This window comes from Danio rerio, chromosome 20 (genome assembly GCF_052040795.2).
Source record: "Danio rerio strain M-AB ecotype USA chromosome 20, GRCz13ab, whole genome shotgun sequence".
Taxonomy (NCBI): domain Eukaryota; kingdom Metazoa; phylum Chordata; class Actinopteri; order Cypriniformes; family Danionidae; genus Danio; species Danio rerio.
Genome location: NC_141040.1, coordinates 107,422 through 130,105, shown reverse-complemented (window position 1 = coordinate 130,105; position 22,684 = coordinate 107,422). Strand labels below are relative to the sequence as shown.

General features: G+C 45.0%; 1 protein-coding gene across 2 annotated transcripts in view; it reads right to left on the bottom strand.

Moving 5' to 3' along the window:
- Positions 1–22,684, bottom strand: part of lrfn2b (leucine rich repeat and fibronectin type III domain containing 2b) — a 55,539-nt gene that overhangs the window by 8,716 nt on the left and 24,139 nt on the right. The window contains exons 2-3 of one of the 2 annotated variants that reach the window (XM_087297957.1): positions 12,507–12,630; positions 337–1,733 (exon numbers count right to left, since the gene is read on the bottom strand). In XM_087297957.1, coding sequence (XP_087154083.1) covers positions 337–1,733; positions 12,507–12,554 — 1,445 coding nt within the window. In that variant the 5' untranslated portion in view covers positions 12,555–12,630. The remainder of the gene's footprint in view (positions 1–336; positions 1,734–12,506; positions 12,631–22,684) is intronic. The other variant, XM_087297958.1, reaches the window with a different exon arrangement.

Below are 22,684 nucleotides of genomic sequence, written 5' to 3'. Positions count from 1 at the left end.
CAAATCCTGCAGACAGCTACAGGGTACAAATGTAGGCTTCACTAACTGTCCTGAGTGCTATTTACAGAAAAATAACCACATACAACAGGGGTGTCAAACTCAGGTCCTGGACAGAGACTCAACCCTAGATAAACACCTGATCCCGCTCAGGAGCTCATCCTGTGTTAGAGCTGGATAGGAGCTAAACTCTGCAGGGCTGCCACCCTTTTAGAAACTGAGTCCGACACCTCTGACGTACGCTGATCAAACCACCCACCCGAATCCCTGCCGCTCGCTAAATCATCTTTCTCTCAGATCAGCATTCTGTCAGAGCTCTGAAGCCACTGTGCTGCGTACCTGTAGATGAGCACCTCATCATCTGAGCAGTTGTACTGGAGCTGGAACATCTTGACTTTGGGAGCAGTCTTGCCGACAGTCCACCTGACCAGCGCCGCCACTGCAGTCACCTCTGACACAGACACCGCTTTCTCTGGTTGACCCTTGGGAATGCCTTTGTTGGTCCTGGAGCCGCCTGTAATGTCTGACAGGCGGGACTTGGGTTGCGATGCCTGTCCTGTGCCGTTGCTTATGTGAGGCAGCTGAATAATTGACAGCTCCACGGAAGCTGTTGATTCGCCAGCCAGGTTGGCTGCAATGCAAGTGAAGGTCCCGGAGTCCTTTGACGTGGTGATCAGGATCTCCAGGGTCCCGTTGCGGTACACAACTGTGCGAGAAGAGTTTCCCAGCAATCGATCTTCAGGGGTGACCCAGTGTATGGTAGGGATGGGATCTCCGATGGCATCGCACCGCAGGCTGGCAGTCTGTCCCTCCAGAGCCAGTAACTTGTGGGTGTGTTGTGTAATCAGTGGCTGCTCGCACAGAAACTCATGCTCCCGAACGTTCCAGAAATAGCGACCCTTTAGGCCAGGAGGCGAGGCGCAGGTCTCCAGGTCATCGTCTCTCTCCAGACGGCGGAACCACAGCAGTTCGCAGTTGCAGTGCAGTGGATTTCCTCCAATGCTGAGTGAGAGCTGAGGAGCGAACGGTGTGGTCATCACCTCTGAGTCCTGCGCTCTGGCGAAAATAGGATCCGGTGGGAGCTTCTGCAGACGGTTAGAGGTGAGGTCTAAACGGGCCAGTCTTTCCAGATCCACGAAAGTGCCCTCAGGAATGTAGTCCAGCAAATTGTGGTCCAGACTCAGCTGGTGCAGGTTGATCATCTGCCGCACTGAGTGCCAGGGCAGAGCCTGAAGGTTGTTGTAGGACAGGTCCAGATCCTCCAGCGTGGCTGCAAGGTCTTCAAACGCCCGCTCAGAGACGCGGCTCAGCTGGTTGTTGTTGAGGATGAGGTGCTGCAGGCTGATCAGTCCTCGCAGGTCATCTGGACCCAGCTCCGTTAAACGGTTGTTATCCATATGGAGAGAGCGGAGAGTCTCCAGGTCCCCGAATGAGAAGGGCTGAATGTAGCTGATGGTGTTGCGAGAGAGCGTAAGGTCCACTAGGTCTGTCATGTTGGCAAAGTCCTGCTGTGTGATTCGCAGGATGAAGTTTCCACCCAGCCGGAGCTCCACGGTACTGCGATCTATATCAGACGGCACGAAGAGCAGGCCTTTGGCCGGGCACAGGGTACCCAGAGACTCAGACAGGTTCTGGCATGCACAGTACTTGGGGCACGCTCGGGCCATCACGGCAACCATACCTAGGACCAGCATCTGACAGAGCCCGTGGTCCATGGTAGATTCACACTGAGGGACCTGGAAGACAACAACACACAGAGGTTAGTCAGCATCATCAGAGAGAGCATGCTGCTGTTGCATCAGGTGTCAGGTTGGTATGAGGCTTATCTTTCTAGATTTCTGAACATTCAGTTTGTAACTATAATCAAGCAGCTTAAGTACTTCTGCATGTGTGTTTCAAGCTTGCAGAATGGTTGTGCTGCTGTCAAGAAACAGATCAGATGAGGGACAGTAAGGCCTAGGACACGCATCTTGTGTCTGCAGATCTTTGCCTTCAGCAGAAGGTTAATATGGAGCTTTCAGCTTGCAGAACTGTTTTAGGGTAGCTTTATTCATTCATTCATTCATTCATTTTCTTTTTGGCTTAATGTCGAAAAGAAAATGAATTAATTAATCTGGGGTCGCCACAACGGAATGAACCGCCAACTTACCTAGCATATGTTTAACACAGTGGATGCCCTTCCAGCCCCAACCCATCACTGGGCAACATCCATACACACACACTCATACACTGCGGTCAATTTTAGCATACCCAATTCACCTGTACCACATGTGTTTCTACTGTGGGGGAAACCAAAGCACCTGGAGGAAACCCACGCCAACACGGGGAGAACATGCAAACTCCACACAGAAACACCAACTGACCCAGCCAAGGCTTGAACCAGCGACCTTCTAGCTGTGTGGGGAATGTGCCACCCACTGCGCCACCTGGTAGCTTTTATTTGACTTTTATATGATTATTTTCAGATTTATTTTTATTATTATTATTATTTTGTGTTTTTAATAATTTTTATTTGCATTTACCCTTGTGTCTGTTAGTGCTGCACATTTTATGTCTGTAAAGTGCCTTGAGATGCTACTTTTAGGGCGTTATTAAAAATAAAGTTTATAGTTATTATTATAGCATTTCCAGAACTAAAGTAAAGTGATTTCTGGAGAAGCACACTGAATATACTATAAAGGATAAATGGGTTGTCAGAAGTGAGCGATTGAGAGCCATTACAAACCAAATCTGATTTACACGAATGATAATTAACTGTAACCCTGAACACAGAAGTGATGCTGATTGAGTAGGTGTGTGTGTGTGTGTGTGTGTGTGTGTGTGTGTGTGTGTGTGTGTGTGTGTGTGTGTGCTGCACTTCTGTGTGTGCTGCTTTATTAAAGAACAGAGTGTTTTCTGCTGAGTTGCATGTGATGCTCTGCAATAACCGGCTAAGCGCCAGAGCTGCATCCTCAGTGCCGCAGCGAGACGAGCACACGTGCAGTGTAATGCTGAAGCTCTGGGTGTGGCAGACACAGCATGAGAATAAATATTTACATCTTTAAAAACATGATTTCATCCTCCAAGACTGTTTCTCACTCTGTGTTTGCCGCCTGCCTCCGCCGGGCCAGTGTAAGGCTAATATCCCACATTTTGTTCAGTGACAAGTTCATTACCGTGCTTGGCGAGAGGTGAGACATTTGTCTGAGTGCAGGCACCCCATCACCTTCACACCATGACAAAGAGAGACAGAGACACTGGAGGAGGATTTTCCCTGATTAGACTCTGAGAAATAGAGGACACTTCAGCTAATGAGCGGCTCCTAATTGCAGTCAGTGGTGCAAACTGCACAACAGAAAGCAAGAGAGAGAAGATTAAAGAGCAGGCAGGATGAGAAAACAGGCCGCCATTAGCACAGCTGCCAATTATTGCAACAGAACTAAAGATGAATAAAAGTATTTTGATTACGGTTATTTTTATTATTATAATTCATGCTCAAGACCTCTGATAAACCAGTCGTCCTCCATCCATGCCTCTCCACTGCTTTATCCAGAGCAGAACTGGTCCTCTGACTGAGCCTGGCTTCACACAAGGTGTGTTCTCCATTTCCATCACCAGTTTAGTTGAGGTGAGTAGAGCTGCTCTTCAGTCAAGCTCATCCATTCCTATTGAACTGAACTCAACAATCTGACGTAAAGACACAAATTAAAGAATTAAAGGAGACTTTTGGAGATGTGTGGACTACAGTTCAGTGTCTCTAAAAGAGTCTTTTCTCCTCTCCTCTCACACTCCTCCTCACCTGGGCAGATTACACACACTCGGACAGACCATTCACAACGAGAGGATCATCTACATCTTGAATACTGAGCGCCATACTGCTTACTGTCTCATGTGTAAATCTAGTGGGTTTGGTGTCTCCTGTAGCAAATCCACTGACAGTTCTCTCTCAGCCAGCATCTGCACTGTTTTCACTGGGAGTCTGAGGTGGTACTGAAGGATGTATCAGGTACCGGCACAATGGAGAACCACAAGAAAAGTGAGGCAAACAGGACTGTACTGTGCAGTGGAAAGGCTCCAGTGTAGTCTCACTTTAACCTCTCTGAGGTGTCTGTCTCAATATAAACATGGACGGAGGTGTCCAGCCGGATGCAAAGGTTTTTTCAAGATTGTTCAACCTTTCTTCTGGAAATTTGAGGCAGAAGAATCATCAATAATGGGAGGACCACAGCTAATCCTTTTAATCTGACTTCTCTGCTCACCTGTGGAGCTACCAAATCTCGTCTAATTTTGCCAACTCTTTCTAAACTGAACATCCCAGCTTTAGACACTGCAAACTATTTTAAGCGGTCTCCTGGCCCTTCATGTTTTTATTAAACAACGCCTCTTAGGTTGTTGTTCCACTTCAACAATGCAGAAATGGTGGACCTGAGAAACTAAAAGCACTGCACATTCTCAGTGTCCTGACCATTAATAACTAATGACAAACAGCATTAGTCCTTTTCTTTGTTTTAGGGCACTGAGCACAAGATTAGGAACTCCATTAAAACAGTCTAGACGGCTCCCTCCTGTAGACTCATGATGGCCTTTATTAACACAATCACAGATGCTGAAAAACATTGCACTGATTTACAGTGTGAGTCCAGTAATGGAGTCAGAACACATCCTCATGGGCCCTCCACACTCGAGAACGAGAATTATTCATTTTTACTACTTGTGTTTTATTCAGCAAACAAATCCAAAACCCCAAAAAGCAAGGCACTTTTGAATGCCTAGTTCCCTTAATAAAGTTTTCAATGAAAATACAATAGTAATTTATAGTAAAAAGCTTTTGAATCACACTAAAGTGTATTATTTTCATCTATTTCAAAAAGGCCACTGCATATTGTAGTATAGTGTGTGACCCATAAGTCTCACTCCCCCAGCCTCCTCCTCAGAGCATTTGCCTCCCATGCAGGAATCGCCAGTTTGATCCACACTTTGAATGAGTGGGTGTCCAGAGGACCAGTTGGAATACAATAAACATAAATACTTTTGAATACCTTTGATTTTACTACAGTCATCTGTGGTGTAATGTAACACACCTTATCTGTAAAATACGACAGTAATTTGGTCATTTGTGTTACTACATGAATGAGTTGGTCAGTTGTAAACATTTGACATTTTTCCCACACTTTCACCAGCAGGGGTCCTCATTGAGTTCTGATTTGGAAATCTTTAAGTAATAAACCTTTTTCTGATACATTCATCATTTATTCATTTTCTTTTCAGCTTAGTCCCTTTATTAATCTGGGGTTGCCACAGTGGAATGAACCGCCAACTTATCCATCATGTTTTTGCGCAGCGAATGCCCTTCCAGCTGCAACCCATCTCTGGTAAACACCCACACACACAAACTAATACACTACGGACAATTTAGGCTACCCAATTCACCTCAACCACATGTCTGTGAACCCGGAGGAAACCCACGTGAACGCAGGGAGAACAAGCAAACTCCACACAGAAACGCCAACTGAGCCGAGGTTCGAACCAGCGACCTTCTTGCTGTGAGGCGACAGCACTATCTACCGCACCACTGCTTCGCCTTTTTTGGATACAATTGAGGCGAAGGGTTCACTGGTACAGAAAGCTTCATTTTACCGTCACTACAAATTTTCCTCACCAGATACAACACAACAGAATCAACAGGATTATATCTGCTCCTGTCATTGGTGTGGACTGGTGGAGCTGTGCACCTGTGGATCTTTCAACATGTGACATTTACATTAAACTAAACTGAATCCGTTATAAACTAGATCTACACCAGCACTTCTACACCACTGTCCTGCCTGCCTGCCTTGCTGGAATGTCCCACAGTCTGAAATCATCCATGTTTATTCTCCTTTCTTCACTCATGTTAAGCTGCTTCGACACAATCTACACTGTAAAAGTGCTATAGCAATAAGGATGATGCGACTGCTCTGTTGATTAAATGTTAACAAAACAGTTTGATTAGTGATGCATATCAAAGCATTTAATAAGCAGCCAAAGAAGCAGCGGTTAATCCGGTTAGCGTGACTCAGTAAAGCGTGTTTGATTGTTGGTTAATGCGTCCCTGGAGCGAGACACTGATCTGCTGTGCACCTGCTGGGCTTCAGTCCACATCAACACCTGGCGAACAGAGATAGATGACAGCACACGGTCAGCCGATTGAGGATACAGATACATATGTGCTCTGATCATCTCCACATGCGTGTGTGTGTGTGTGTGTGTGTGTGTGTGAGCGGCACATTCACACACACACAAGCTCATCTGCTTCATCTGTATGCTGAGCTCATGGCAGAATACACTGATATTGACGTACAACGGATGAATGCAAAGTCCATTATGAGCAGCAGCGTGCCCTTCTGTCTTAATTACACAATGCCTGCACAAAATTAATGAATCTGAGGCCGGCGGTCAATATTTGCTAATCACAATCCGTCATTCAGAATCCAAACAAACCGATTTCCTCATGCTGCTTTTTGACTTTACAGGAAAGCAGTAACAGCTGAATTGTGTCTTTCTTCCTCTCTCTTGCACATATTCCTTCAGTGATTCAGCCGTTCACCTGTGAACCCTTCACTATCCCGGGTTTATTCGCTCCAGCGGTGTAGAAAACAGCGTTTAGAGAAGCGCATTACCGCCAGCAGAGCGTCTGAACTGACACACAGCACTGAATTCACCGAGACACGTCATTCTCCACTGAGCAGCTTTACTGGGATCTCACAGGAAACACACCCATAATCCCTGCGTAATGTGTCAGAGACAGCAGCGGCACAATGACGTCTGAATATTTACCACACAATAACTCAATCTGCAGTACAAACACCAGGAAAAGCAGCCCAACGCTGATCAAACTCAGATCGTGCTAATCACACTCGACACCTCAACATCACCTGCAGATCTCTCACACACACACACACCGAGACAGAATCATGCAGGAACGCTGATGTATGATTAGAAGGACAGCTGTGTTCATGAAGACCACCGCCATTGTGGATGCATGTAGTAATAGGGTGTAAACAGGGTGTAAATAAAGATGAGCAATCTGAAGAGTCCTGTGAAGAAGGAGAGCAGCTAAAACACACTGAGCACGTCTTCAGATCAGGAGAGTTGGAGACGGACTTTCTCCTGTTCCTCCTGTCACCATCAGCATTACAGGACTGCACCATCTGCCTGCTGTGGCGGTGGGCGACAGCAACGTTCATCAGCGCATCAGATTTCAGCCAACGCAAACAGCCATTAACATTCATGAGCGTCTGTGACAGACCAGAAATCCACCTGAGAGAGGACGTCAGAGAAAAGAGACGCGCTCGTCTTGCCTATTTTAAAGTTGCCGCGAGATGGTTGTCCGTTTTCACATATCATGATGTAGATCCAATCCAAACGGTCCTAAACTGAGAAATAAAGTAGGGTGGTGCAGGATCCCATCCTTTTGGATCGTGGCTAACAAAATGAAGGAAGATCATCCAATGACTGAAGGATGATCCTCCCTAAATGACTAAAAGCTCCACCCTAAAGGACTGATAGCTCCTCTATAGAGAACTGGTTTCTCTTCCCTGAAGAATTATGGCAGGTTTTGGCAGTAGCCATATTGTCTGAACACCTGAAAAGCGGCTCAGCAGGTCAGCTTAGTGGAGGTGTGTGTGTCTCTGGCCAACACTGAGTCAAGCCAAAGTCTCTTTCTAGGAAACTCTGTTCACTCGGCGGCCCTGTATATGAAACCACACTGAACTGAGCTAAACTCTGAACACGGGACTCACACTGATTCAGTTCACTAGAATATTCTATCTCAGGAGTGTCCAAACTCGGTGCTGGACGGTCGGTGTCCTGCAGATTTTAGCTCCTACTTGCTCAACACGTCTGCAAGGATGTTTCTAGAAATCCCAGTAAGAGCTTGATCAGCTAGCCCAGGTGTGTCTGATTGGGGATGGAACCAAACTTTGCAGGACACCGGCCCTCCAGGACCGAGTTTGGACATGCCTGTTCTGTGTGAAGCTGATTTGACACCTGACCAATCAGAGCAGAGTGAAGACATCTGACCAATCAGAGCAGAGTAAAGACACCTGACTAATCAGAGCAGAGTGAAGACACCTGACCAATCAGAGCAGACTGGAGCTAGTTGACCAATCAGAGCAGACTTTTTCTAGTCAATTGACCAATCAGAGCAGCAGTTTCAGGCGAAGGGAAAGAGCTGCTGCTGCAGATGTGGAGAATATTCATCTCTGCAGGAATGTTTTGAACATGCAGTCGTGTAAATATACAACACACCTGAAATACAGCACTCTCCATCTCTGAATGAGCACATTACACACCCTATAAACGAGCTGCAGATCTAAAGAGTTTCACTAGAGACTCAGAATGAGCACACACACACACACACACACACACACACACACACACACACACACACACACACACACACACACACACACACACACACACACACACACACACACACACACACACACACACACACACCAGAGAACAGGCCTGTCAAGATCCAGAGGAAGCTGAGCTGAGCAGAGATGCAAGCAGAGCTGGAGTCTTCATCAGCTATGAATAGACTCTCTCTCTCACACTCACACACACACACACACACACACACACACACACACACACACACACACACACACACACACACACACACACACACACACACACACACACACACACACACACACACACACACACACTCACACACACACACACACTCACAAACTCTCTCTCTCACACACACGGATGCTCCATTATCATGTGATGCTCAGAGCTGTTGCTGAATGGTGAAAAACTCTCGGTGGCCTCACTTTCCCTCTAATAATAGCAGCTTTCTGTGTGCTGAGCTGCACATCTTCATCTTCTCAGGAACAGCAGCACGAGTCTGGCCAACAGTCTGTTCATCTCACTGAAACACTGATGATCACCATGAGCATACAACACTGACCAAACAAGCCCAGCCGGCCCTCATCTCAAAGACCTGCTCTCTGCTCCATACAGGGCAAACATGCCGTATCAATAACGCTGCCATAATGATGTTACTCACCGCATAACTAACATGCAAAACACTACTTCAGCAGCAGAACACACAGGAGAGGTTTCAGATTAAATAAAAACACAATCAAGCTGCACACATTCAGACTGTAAAGCTCTAGAGAAGTGCTCTGAAATGTGCAGTTTTATTCACTGTTTGACATAATCTCAGCTGAAACATGAGGAGAGGGCGGGGCATAGAGTAGCTCCTCCCCCTGTTAAAAACAGCCAATAGTCTTTTGCTTTATCTCAGCTCTACCAGTAACAGTGGCTGAGCTCAAGCGCATCAACTGAAAATCCAGTGAGAAGAAGGGGGCGGGGCTCAGATTTGCATAAACAGCCTGAGCATGCAGCACACGAACACTCAGCACATCAAACTAACCGAAGACATTGCACTTATTTAAAATAAACTCATATCACACACACTATTAGTGCAATAACAATATTATTTAGGTATATTCATTCATTCATTCATTTTCCTTTGGCTTTGTCCATTTATTCATCAGGGGTCACTGCAACCCAGCACTGAGAAACACCCATACACTCTCACATACACACTACGGCCAGTGTAGTTGATCAGTTCCCCTATAGTGCATGTGTTTGGACTGTGGGGGAAACCGGAGCACCCGGAGGAAACCCACACCAACACGGGGAGAACATGCAAACTCCACACAGAAACACCAACTGACCCAGCCGAGACTCAAACCTGAGACCTTCTTGCTGTGAGGCGACAGTGCTAATCACTGAGCCACTGTGCTGCCCTTTTTTATGCATATATTACTCCAAAATCATCCTGAAGAGACAGAAGCAGGACGATCAGGCGTTTACAGAACCGGTCTTTATGGAGACACAGAGGTCAGGACAGATCTTAATCCACTTAAATCTCCCTCTCGAGACGCCACGCCGGACCCTCCTCTTCTAAAGCAGAGTCCATTGGTAATTTCACTTCAGAGAGGAATCTTTATCGGCCAGTGGGTCATCCAGCGGTGTCTCAGAGGCTGAAGATCTGCCCTGCGAGACTGAAGCTGAATTTGAGACGCCCGGGGGGTTTCCGGACCGCTCCATTACTCAGAGGTCGAGCCACGGTCAATGAGGGATCAGCCGTGTCTTCATAATCTATCATCACTTACTGTCCCGCAGAGAGATTAAAACACTGGAGCCCGTCCAGCAGGCAGACCTGGAGATCTATCCGGCAGATAATCTGGGAATAACACACACCGCTGGGAGGAACAGGAGTGTGTTATAAAGCACATCCTCAGCTTAGGCAGGCAGAGCTCAGCATGAGCGAGAACACAGACTCTGAACAGTCACATTTATCCAGTGAATATAGGTGATATACTGTGCTGCATTAAAACAAGAGAGTCTGATTGAACAGTGATGTCCACTACAAGGAGAGATGGTCAGAGAACAGCTTTAGCTTTAATACACACGATTACTGCTGCTGCTCAAACTGAGCTGAGACAACACAACTGAGACGGTGGAAATTTGTCCACCGCTGAGTTAATGTTTGTGTCCAACTATGCTTAGGGGATTTGTAGTTCCCAGCATGCTTTGCTTGGCATTGATGTAAGAGATGGAAATGTTGACAGTAACAGTAATCTTAGGTGTCTGAAGTTAAAAGAAAGACGTGTTAGAGTTTAATCTTCACTTTAGTTTGAAGATTGAGAAGAGTTTCATGTAATGCTTTGAGTTTTGAGATCACCACCTTGCAGAAGCAAGAGTGCTTTGGGTGTTAGCAGCTTAATTAGCAAAACTGCACCCAGCCGGCACACATCACCAGACATTAATATTAGGTCAGCTTTAGGTCATGACGTCAGGTGACATTTAGGTTGTGTTGGAAAGTGACCAAAATCCAGCATCTGATAGACGTCATAGTGGTAACATCCACACAATGTCAAGGTGTAACATCATTAGACGTTGATATTTGGTTGATTTTATGTTGGACGTTGAACATTGACGTCAGCCTGACACTGAGTTCTGATGTCAACACAATTTTCATTTCCAAACAAAATCCAACGTCCCCATGACATTAGGATATGTTGGAGTACAACGTCAATCTGACGTCATGTTGACCTCCTGTGCCTCAGTGAGCAATAACAGTGTAAGGCAAAAGCACATGTAAGGAAATACTCTCTTTTACTTTATTTAGCGTAACTTTAAATAAAACTAACGGACTTGGAGCTGTACCACACATGAAAGACACGTGATATTATCAGACCTTTGAGTTTAGGTTAAATAAAAATACTGACGTACTTAAACTTTTGTTTGATCAAATCATGTTGGAACAACTCAATCACGTCACACCTAAAAGTAGTTTTTTTAGTTGGTGTTAAACTAATTTATTGGAGAGAGACTAATTTATTTTTATATATAAAATGTACAAAATTTAAACTAAACTTTCTATTTTTTGCCTGTGTTTTACGTTTGTGTTGATTTTTCCTACGTTTATTAAAATGTCATAGTTTTCCCCAGTATGTTGATTTGGGTTCATTGAGGCCATGTGGTACTTTCTGGAGTGATCTTCAGGTTTTTGTTAGATCAGTTCCAGTTTTGTCTTTTAGTACCAACATTAGTGTTACTATTGTTCATGTGTTCATTTTCTTTTCAGTTTAGTCCCTTTATTAATCAGGGGTCACCACAGCAGAATGAACTGCCAACTATGCCAGCATATGTTTTACACAGCGGATGTCCTTCCAGCTGCAACCCAGTTCTGGAAAACACCCATACACTCTTGCATTCACACTCACACACTACGGCCAGTGTAGTTGATCAGTTCCCCTATAGTGCATGTGTTTGGCCTGTGGGGGAAACCGGAGCACCCGGAGGAAACCCACACCAACACGTGTGTGTGTGTGTGTGTGTGTGTTTAATCTGATGTCCACTGTCATGTTTATGACTGAGAGAGATTAATGTCAGCTTACTGTTATACGTTATTACGTGATTTGTGTTCAGTTTTGTCCACTTGTTTTCCTGATTTGCAGATATAAACACTGTTATCAGCTCTGCATGTGATGTCTATATGCAGCGACTGCAGAGCACAGGAGAGAGATGGAGAATCACAGCAATCATCACAACACAAACACACCTCTGCTTTAATACAGGAGGAAGCAGAGAGAGAGAGAGAGAGAGAGAGAGAGAGAGAGAGACAGAGAGAGAGAGAGAGACAGAGAGAGAGAGAGAGAGAGAGAGGGAGAGGAATGAACGCTTGTTAGATGAAGAACTCTACCCATTTCTACAAGCTGTAAATGCGTCAATGCTCTCTCTCTCTCTCTCTCTCTCCCTCTCTCTCTCGTGTGTGTGTGTGTGTGTGTGTGTGTGTTTGAGCTAAGAATAGCACACAGATAATGTTTTCTATCTCTCTCTCTCTCTTTCAGGTTTTGATCCTAATAGTGGTGTTTTGGTATGACCTGATGAGCTGAAGCTGAATCTCCACAGACTCATCGTGCAGAGAGGGGCACAGCAGGATCTGTTTAACAGCTCACCTGATCTGCTGAAGCGTTCTCACCTGTATCACGCTGCTGCTCTGCCATAGGTTCCTCACCTGGACAGGCCTGTCAATCAAGCGTCAGGCTCCGCCCACCAGAGGCTGAAGGTGGCGACACACACCTGTGGAGAGACAGGAGAAACATCAGCATCAGCGGAACACACACACACACACACACACACACACACACACACACACACACACACACACACACACACACACACAGCTTCAGCGGGCGTCAGTGTCATGTGTGTGGATTGACTGCTGTTCATTATGCAGATGCTGTCATTAATCACTCTCCCTCATGGGCTGTCAATCCCCGAGAGCTTCGTTCATCATCACACACGCATGAAGATCCTCCAGAGCTGATATTGTTAGCCTGAGATCTCCTCATCCTGCTGAACACAACTGTTTTTGCATGTAAAAGTGTTGACATCACAGCTGAACACTGCACACACACACACACACACACACACACACACACACACACACACACACACACACACACACACACACACACACACACAGAGCATTTGAGGGGGTTTCTTCTGCTCTCTGAGCGTCTCTGGAGCTCTCAGATTAGCATGAGCCCACACACATCTCCATTTCTGTGTGAACGGACCCTTAAAGGCACACTCTGTGCTGTTTATACTGCCGGACACGGTGAAGCTTCAGCACAATCTGCCTGGACATCTGAGCTCTGCTGAACGGGCCGCTTGGTTTGTGCTGGTGTGAGTTTTGGGAAGATGAGGCTAGAAGCAGCTGCGTTCGGGATTTCAGGCGAGCGTCCGCTAATCTCAGCCAGTGTAATGAAAAATCTAAATGACTCGCAGGCTGCCAGCTCACCATAATGCTGATTAGAGGAGATGTGTGTGTGTGTGTGTGTGTGTGTGTGTCCGCAGCCTGGATCATAAATCCCTGCTCTGAGCTACACACACACACACACACACACACACACACACACACACACACACACACACACACACACACACACACACACACTGCACGTTCCCTCAGCTCAATCCGCTCGTGTGAAGAGTTCAGCACTTAACTTTATTGAGCGAGTGCACTTGTTGTGAACTTCAAATCTCAAACTCATCTGTGTCAAAAATGGAAATCAGTTTTCAAGCCTCAAATGTCATCTGAATTATTCAGCCTGACATGTTCACTGCTCTAGAATACTTCCTAAAATAAAATATAGTGTTCAACGGGGATAAAAATGTTATTTTGTTGTACCCAGATATTTAAACAGAATATATCAGTCAGCACAATACTGTGATATCTCTTATCTAAAGTTATCCTGCCGTCAGAATCTCACGCTGGCCCGTGTCTACACACACATCAAGACAAGAGCACAGACAGGACATTAAAATCAACCAGAAATAATGAGAACCATGAAATAAAGTATATATATATATATCTGTCACGATCACCAGCGATCCTACCACCAGAAAGTGCTGGAAAACATTCACACTCACATAAACTACAATCCTGCCTCATAATGGACTTCAAAACCCAGTCATGCACCACACACACACACACACACACACACACACAACTGACTGATGCTGATTACACATACACACACACACACACACACACACACACACACACACACACACACACACACACACACACACACACATGGCTCACTTTGAGACACTGATGGCTGAGTCTTGTTGTCTGTTTAGTGACATTACGCCGCGTTACCTTTGTCTTGTTTTGCCGTGTTTTTGACTCTCGCCTTGTTTGTTTGTTTTAGGTTGTCTGCTGCCTGCCTTGTGCCCATCTGCCTGTTGTTTTGATTATGCCTCTGGATTGCCCTCATACATCTGTTTGCTCCTGTGTTGATCATTGGTGGTCTGACCATTCTGTTAATATAACCCTGCGTTTGGATCCTCACATTCATATTTTTACTGGAAAAAGTTTATTTATTTATTTATTTATTTATTTATTTATTTATTTATGTTTGTTTGAAGTATTTTTTTATCAATATAAAGATAATATCAATTGGATCCTTCAGAAATGTTTAATTTTCAATTGCCTACAGAACAAACCACTGTTGTTCAATGACTTGCCTAATTACCCTAGTTATAGTTAATAGATAATTAATAATATATATATATATATATATACACTACCGGTCAAAACTTTGTTTTTTTTCATGTTTTTAAATTTTTTTTCAATAAAGTTATTGTTCATTAAGGGGGCGTTTATTATCTGTAAAAAATGTAAAATTGTTCAATATTTATTTATTAAACATTTATTTATTACTTATTATTTACATATTACTTATTATAATACGTATCTATTTTGTAATAAATGATTACTCCAGTCATTATTGCTTTCAGTACTATTAGCATTAATAACAATAATAATGAATATTAGAGTGATCTCTGAAGGATCATGTGACTGAGGGCTGCAGTAATGAAGCTGAAAATTCATCATTAAATTCCAGTTCTCAGAAAACCGAAAGTCGGATCGGTTGGAAAAGATAAAGCAGCCCGAGTCAGAGCAGTTTGAAGGTCTGATGAAGGTTTGAGGGATGTAGCTTGAACGGTTTAGGAGGAGATATTAGTCTTTAAAATTAGTCTCAGAAGACGGAAGAAGAAAGACGATATCAATATGGAGGTCATAAATATTGCAGAAATGCCATCCATACCTCAGTACAAAATAATGAAGTGAACACAACTCTCCATCATATATATTCCACAAAAACATCCCAAGCGAACAAGCCACTCCAAAAACCCACAGAAGCAAACACGAGGACTCGTCTGCTGTCTGAGGAACTCGTCTGCTGCGACACACATTCTCCTGGAGTCATACACACGCCACAGCGCTCGGTTGTGTGGCTGGAATAAAGCGGTCTTAAACTCTTGTTTTAGTTATTTTTAAGGTCAATATTATTATCCGCCTAATAAATTATTTACTTTTGTCTACAGAACAAACCGCTGTTGTCCAAAGCTTGCCTAATCATCCCGATTACGCCTTTTAAATGCAAAAACAAAACAAAGAGAGTTTTTACAAAGATTGTTTAAAACAGGTGAAACTCTTCTCTCTGTTAAACAGCACTTACTGTCTCTCAGCATCTTCTCATAAAGCCTGTGCTGCTCTGCCTGGAGTAAGAGCGCTGTGTTCCTCAGAGTTGTGTGAAGGTGTACATGTACAGCAGAAGCAGCAGCTGGAGTAAATGTGGTGAAGAATCATTCTGGAATCGGTTCATGAATTCCCAGAAGACTCCCAGCCCTCCAGCCAAGAGTGCGCATCTCTCAGGTAGACAATAAAAGAGCTGTGTAGATGATAGAGTCTGTGAGAGACCAGCGGCTGCAACCTTGCCCAGGGCAGCAAACAGACTCTGTGTAGCAGCATTATACTGTTAGCATGGCTAGCGGCGGGTGTTGCCCTCGCAGGCTGCTGGAGAGAGAGTTCCCTGTCATTCATCTAAACTACAGACCCCATCTTGACCATTATGATCTGATTTTGACTTATTATTTCTGAACACAAGACAACAGGTTGTGCTGGTCTAGAAAATGCTCTTGAAACCCAGCCTGACCTACAATACTGATCTGGGATCGAACCAACAACCCTTCAAATGGGAGTCAGTTGCTCTAACAATGAGGCTAAAGACCACAGCCTCCAGCGTCTGTCACTTGAGCCCTTTCACAGGTAAGAGGAGTGAGGTTTACCTGCACAGCACTTCAGTAGCTGGCCTCTGCTACACTGCCCTATCTCTCCTGCTGCCTCCTCTTGTCTCCTCTTATTCTATCTCTAAGGCTCTCCTTCCCCTGCTCTCCAAACAATTAAGCAATTGTGGATTTGATCAACTGGTTTTTGAGCACATTTGACAGCATCTTCTCGACGAGAAGTCTGGGTTCAGGGAAAGCAACTGTCCAGCAGGGGCGTTTGCAGCTGGATACATGACGGGCGAGTGGGAGAAGAGGTGTGTCATTTGCCGGGCCGCTCTGTCCCAAGGACACCTGTTGAGCTCCATCGGCTCACACACACACACACACACACACACACACACACACACACACACACACATACAGCACGTCTCTGCAGAGCTCTGCTCTGTCTGATCACCGCTTCACTCTACAGGCTAATGCCTCTTCTCCATGCATGTTTAATGAGCGCTCATGAATAATGCATGTGCTGTAATTACTGGACGTCAGTGTGTCACAGTCACAGCGTGGGGGATCTCCAACATCTGAGCGTCTGCTGGAGTCTCTCACGTCACCTTACACTTCGGCCATGATAACCAGAGAAGAGCACAGGATGAGGACGAGGCCGCGTCTGTAACACTGCGGCGCTTCAGACAAAGGGTGTACTCACACTATGCCATCCGTACCGCGCCCAGGCCTGTTTCCCGGATCGTTTGAGAAGTGTGAGTGATGCTGAATCTGACAGCCCTCAGAGTATCTCCAGCTAGAAACACACAGTTTAGTATCAAACTAATGAAGCTGTCCGCCTGAGGTAGACTGAGAAACTCCAGAGGAAGAGGAAAACACACTCCAGCTGTAGAACTCCTGCCTGTGCCAGGACTCGAACCTGCAACCTTTGGGTCACAAGTCTATCTCTCTAACCATCAGGCACATGCCATGTGTGAAATTGCTTATAAAGGAATCTGCTAAATAATATCAGTGTGTGTGTGTGTGTGTGTGTGTGTGTGTGTGTGTGTGTGTGTGTGTGTGTGTGTGTGTGTGTGTGTGTGTGTGTGTGTGTGTGTGTGTTTAATCAAAGATGAATAAACGTCAGATTAATGAGGTGTGATGTTCTGCCAGAGTGTGTGAGGGAAGCGCAGTCACCTGTGTGATGCAGTTCACAGCACCTGATCTTCACACTCCTCAGACTGCGTTCACACCGCATGACTACACACTGAAAACAGGACTCACTACATTCATTACGTGTTTTAGGGTCAGTGGTAAAACACTCTATATGGGCTCAATTTAAACAAACAAATGAAGTTGATCATTACTACACTACACTTATCAATCTACTGAATCCTGTTTTCAGTGTAGGAAGAGTCGCCGTCTGGCTCACACACTGCAAGATCACACTATCTGTATGCTTCGAGGCCTGTGATTGGCTGCAGAGGGAAATATCTATAAACACACACACACACACACACACACACACACACTGCATGCAGATGAAGCGCTGCCAGCACAAGTGGAGCAGATTAAGGTCAGACACACACACACACACACACACACACACACACACACACACACACACACACACACACCCAGGCTCGCACACCACTACTGCAATTTCCTGGAATAACCCTGGAAGACCACTGGAAAATCCTCCACTTCCGGATCTTTTGTCAAATAGAGGAACCAGCAAACAGCAGGCCCGGATATATATGAGCCATCAGGGTGCGAGAGTTACAGTCAACAGGGTCAAATATAACGCTTACAAACCAACAAACAACCTAGCGGGAAATCAGGCGTGCAGGAAAGCAGAACAGACAGGAGCGGCCCACACACACACACACACACACACACACACACACACACACACACACACACACACACACACACACACACACACACACACACACACACACACACACACACACACATTGAGCGCAGATAAGATCTGCACAGCTGATTCATCTTGGTGAGCGAGTGTCTGAATAACAGCATGTGCTGAGTGTAAGGCCTGCAGACGAGAGGGCAGAGTGTGTCAAACGTCATGAGTAAGACCACTACAGACCAGCGCACATGTCTCACACACACACACACACACACACACACACACACACACACACACACACACACACACACACACACACACACACACTATACATAGACTTACTGGACACACACAGACATGACCTCATGATGTACTCTATTCTGTTCTGCCAGTGTTTTCTGGACACTTCTGAAGTCATGTTTACAACAGTCAGTCATTCTCCTTCAGCTTAGTTGCTTATTAATCAGGGGCAACACCCATGCACACACACAAGGGAAACATACACACAAGGGAAACACCCATACACGCATGTGTTTGGACTGTGGGGGAAACCGGAGCACCCGGAGGAAACCCACGCCAAACGGGGAGAACATGCAAACTCCACACAGAAACACCAACTGACCCAGCCGAGACTCAAACCAGAGACCTTCTTGCTGTGAGGCCACAGTGTTACCTACTGCGCCACCGCGTCAATGAAGTTTGATTTACAGTATCATGTGAAATTGTGCAGGGGTGAAGCCGGTCAGCAGAGTTTATAGTAAATGTTGAGCAGTGTTTGCATGTGCTGCATATAATTCATTAGGACAGAAGTAACAGTCAGAACAATCAACTGAAAAAGCTCCTGAATAGTTTTACAATTTTCTGTTTTTTCAGTTGAATTAGACATTTTTCCATTTATATATTTCAGCATTGAGGATGTGCAAATCTCGTCTTGTTCTCGTGAACCGCATCTAGTCTCATGGAGTAGGTATCTCGTCATCACACCCCTAATACATATATATATATATATATAAATAAAGTCCTGTTTGGGGAGTAACGCCTGATTCTGATTGAGTCTGAAACCGCATGATTGGACCTGATCTCCACACGTTATTGGATCTGGACATCACTAATTAAATGTCGTTTGATGTAAGTGTTGATTTCTGAAATGACTGCATCCCCACACACAACTGTGAAGAGAAAGTGCACACTTCAGAGTGTAACAGAAGAGTGTGTGAGCATTGGGACATACTCCCTCATTAACAGACTGTTCTGTTGCTTAGTTACAGCACCTGTCAATCATCTCATCACATCGCCCAGATGTCTGTCATGTTTAGTTTCCTGCAGTACAGCAGACAGGTTAATCTGCCGGTCAGAGTCTGTCATGCAGAGAAATGTCCTCGGGTCTTTACAGAACTGCGCTTTCAGATGTTCATGTCAAACACACGTGCTTATAGAAGTTCACATTACTGTGGGAAATTAAATATAATGGCAAAAATGTGTTAGAAATAGTTCACAATAGGTTAGACATGAATTAACTAATACATTTGTCCCAGGAGTGTTCCTTATTTCACATCCATCTCCTGACACCCTCCAGATTGGCTATTACTCCCAGAAATCTGCCCTAATTTCTGTGGCTCCAGCTAGTTATGAGACATCCCTGTTTGTTGAGTTGCCAGATCTTCTAAAGCTCTTCAGCTCACACAATTGATGAAATATTCAAATCTGGATGCATTCTTTACCTCAATCTGGCAACATAGCCTACGCTACATGCCAGATGCGCTGTTGATCTCTGCGGGATTTGAATGTTGGCGGTAACAATGTGAGCAATAGCAGAGCAGAGCAGTTTAATAACACTGGACATAATATAACCAGATATAATAACACCCTAACCCTGTCTCTCAGAACATCGAAGACAAACGTGGGCAATCACACACGTCAGCCATGTTTGTAGTTTATTTACACTTTTTGCCCACATTTGTAGTTCTAATTAAATTCACGTTCATCACACTATGCAATATTAGCCGTTAGCAAACACATGGATCAGTAGAGCATCCGGCTAACTCTGGGGCATGCTATGATTTGAGGACACTAATTCTATTTTTGAACACTAGTGAGGGCTGACAGTCTGTGAACTGGCCGGCAGATATCTGCAGCTGCTCAGAACACACTCAGGTGTGCAGCACACAGGTACAGTAGGGTGTGTTCTGCAGAGTCTGTGCAGGTGAGCAGCTGAATTCTCCATATGCAGCAGCAGATGGCGGGATTCTTCTGTCAGCAGTGTGTGTGTGTGTGTGTGTGTGTGTGTGTGTGAGCAGCAGGATTTGGTGGCTCACGGCTGGCATACAGCGGACAGCACACACACACAGGCCACGACACATCACTGAGAGAACAAGAGAAGTGAAGACTGAACAGGCCCCAGATCAGCCGCTGTGTTCACAGTTCAGTCCCACACAGAAACACAGAGAGCCGTTACTGATCCAGACCACAGAGATGACAAACACCGGCAGAGCCTGAAACCCTCAGTGGTGGACTGTGGGAAATCAGGTGCATCCCTCAGGGCTTATTCCTCTATAAAGGAATAATAACGTCTGCAGTCCTGCACATGTTCAGAAGTGTGTATAGTCAGCTCCAGTATTAAAAGACTAAAGTTGTGCATTGGCAGTTTACTACAGTAACACTTACAGTTCACTTAAACGTGTACTCTATACACTTCAGCACACGTGATTAATGAATGTGAAGCATTGGTGATTTTGATAATTGAATGGCTTTACTATAATGAAATGATTTTAAAGAGCTGATAAATGCAGCGGCACGGTGGCTCGTACGCTAGCGCTTGCTGCAACACTTCTCCATATTGATCTGACATGTAATCTGTCAGCAGGGTTTCTGCATTATAGCTGTACAGCAGCTCTGAAACTGAATGTGCTTTACATGCACTCTATTATTGAACACACAGCGGCAGTCAGATGATCCTCCTCAACCGCTTCAGCATACTGAATTACAGAGCTCAATAGACGCACACACTCAATCCCATCAGCTGACCAGATTACCCAGCAGCTCTGAGACGGTGATCTGAGACTGAACATCAGATCAGTTGCAGAGTCAGAGCAGTAATCCAGCAGACGATACTGAGAGAAACTGTCTGACGTTCACCACTGACACCTGCTCACACCCACATGCTCATCTCTACTGGCTTATATGCTTGCTGCCATGTGGGCGGGGTTAAAGTCACACACGCACACACACACACACACACGCACGCACACGCACGCACGCACACGCACGCACGCACATGCGCACATGCACACACGCACGCGCACACACACACACACACACACACACACACACACACACACGCACACACACACACACACACGCACGCACACGCACACGCACGCACACGCACGCACACGCACACACATGCACACACGCACGCGCACACACACACACACACACACACACACACACACACACACACGCACACACACACACACACACACACGCACGCACACGCACGCACGCACATGCACACACACACACACACACACACACACACTGCATAAGTTTTTTTTTACTACTGCTCAATGCTCTTCAGTGTTTTCTCTTATTCGCTGTAGTTTTATTATAAGGAAATTTATTAATAAATATGACAATTAAGCTTTAATTGGTTCATTCAGCTGAAGCTCAGTTGGTATTGGTGGTTTATGAGGACTCTCCATAGGCGTAATATAATTATATAAGTAGCCGTATATGTATTTTATATATACAAATAACGATATTTATTGGCACATGCCGTGTCTGGTGTGAACACAGCCTTAAGCTGTGTCAGATGTGTGGGTGCGGTGTATTATGGGACGTGTAGTCCGGGTGATTGGTAAAGAGGGTGTTTAAAGTGCCAATATTGAATCTGTTTTCATTTATTTATTTTGGATTACCGCATAAAAATGTTTAAAGTAGAGTACAATAAACATTATCAGATACGAAAAAAGATCAAGATATTGTAAAAAAACGACAATGGAAAACCTTCACTGGATAAATTCCAGCATGAGCATCCAAAAAGAAAGAGTAATAGAATATACAGAAAAGCGGCCCACAGTGGCTTCTGCTACCAGACAAAACTCCCCTTTCTGTCTGATAATGGGCACCAGTTTATCAGGAGGTGGCCATTGTGTTCTCTATCAGCTGCTAGATGTAAACGCTGCACTATTTGCTAATGCTTTATGCTGAGATTCTCATCTTTGGATGGAAACACAGCTATGGATGCTGTCAGGAGTCTTGTGTTGTCTGCCTCCTCTCTGTTACCTGTTCATCGCTCGTCTCAGTGGTTTTGATGGTGTTTACCGTCATGTTATCCTGTTAGTCCTTTATAAATCCCCTTTGTTTCAGCCCTTGTCCTTCATTGTTTTCCTGTATCCCTGATGTCTCCATTTCTGTTTCCCTTTCAGAGTTAAGCCTTGCGTTCTTTGGTGTTTTGTTTGTTCAATAAATGTTCTCTAATTGCGTGTGTATCCTCCTCCTCTCGCCCCCGTGTCTCTCGTACTGATCAACACCATCGAGACTACACACTAAACTTCTGAAGCTCAGTCTAATTAAAATCCTTCATAGACAGCTCTGTATACGTTCAGCTGTGTGAGAGATCTGCAGTTTCTGCAGAAAGTCATTGATTTCTGACAGCGGAGCAGGTAAAGAGAGGGATCTTCAGACAGAGCTTTGTGT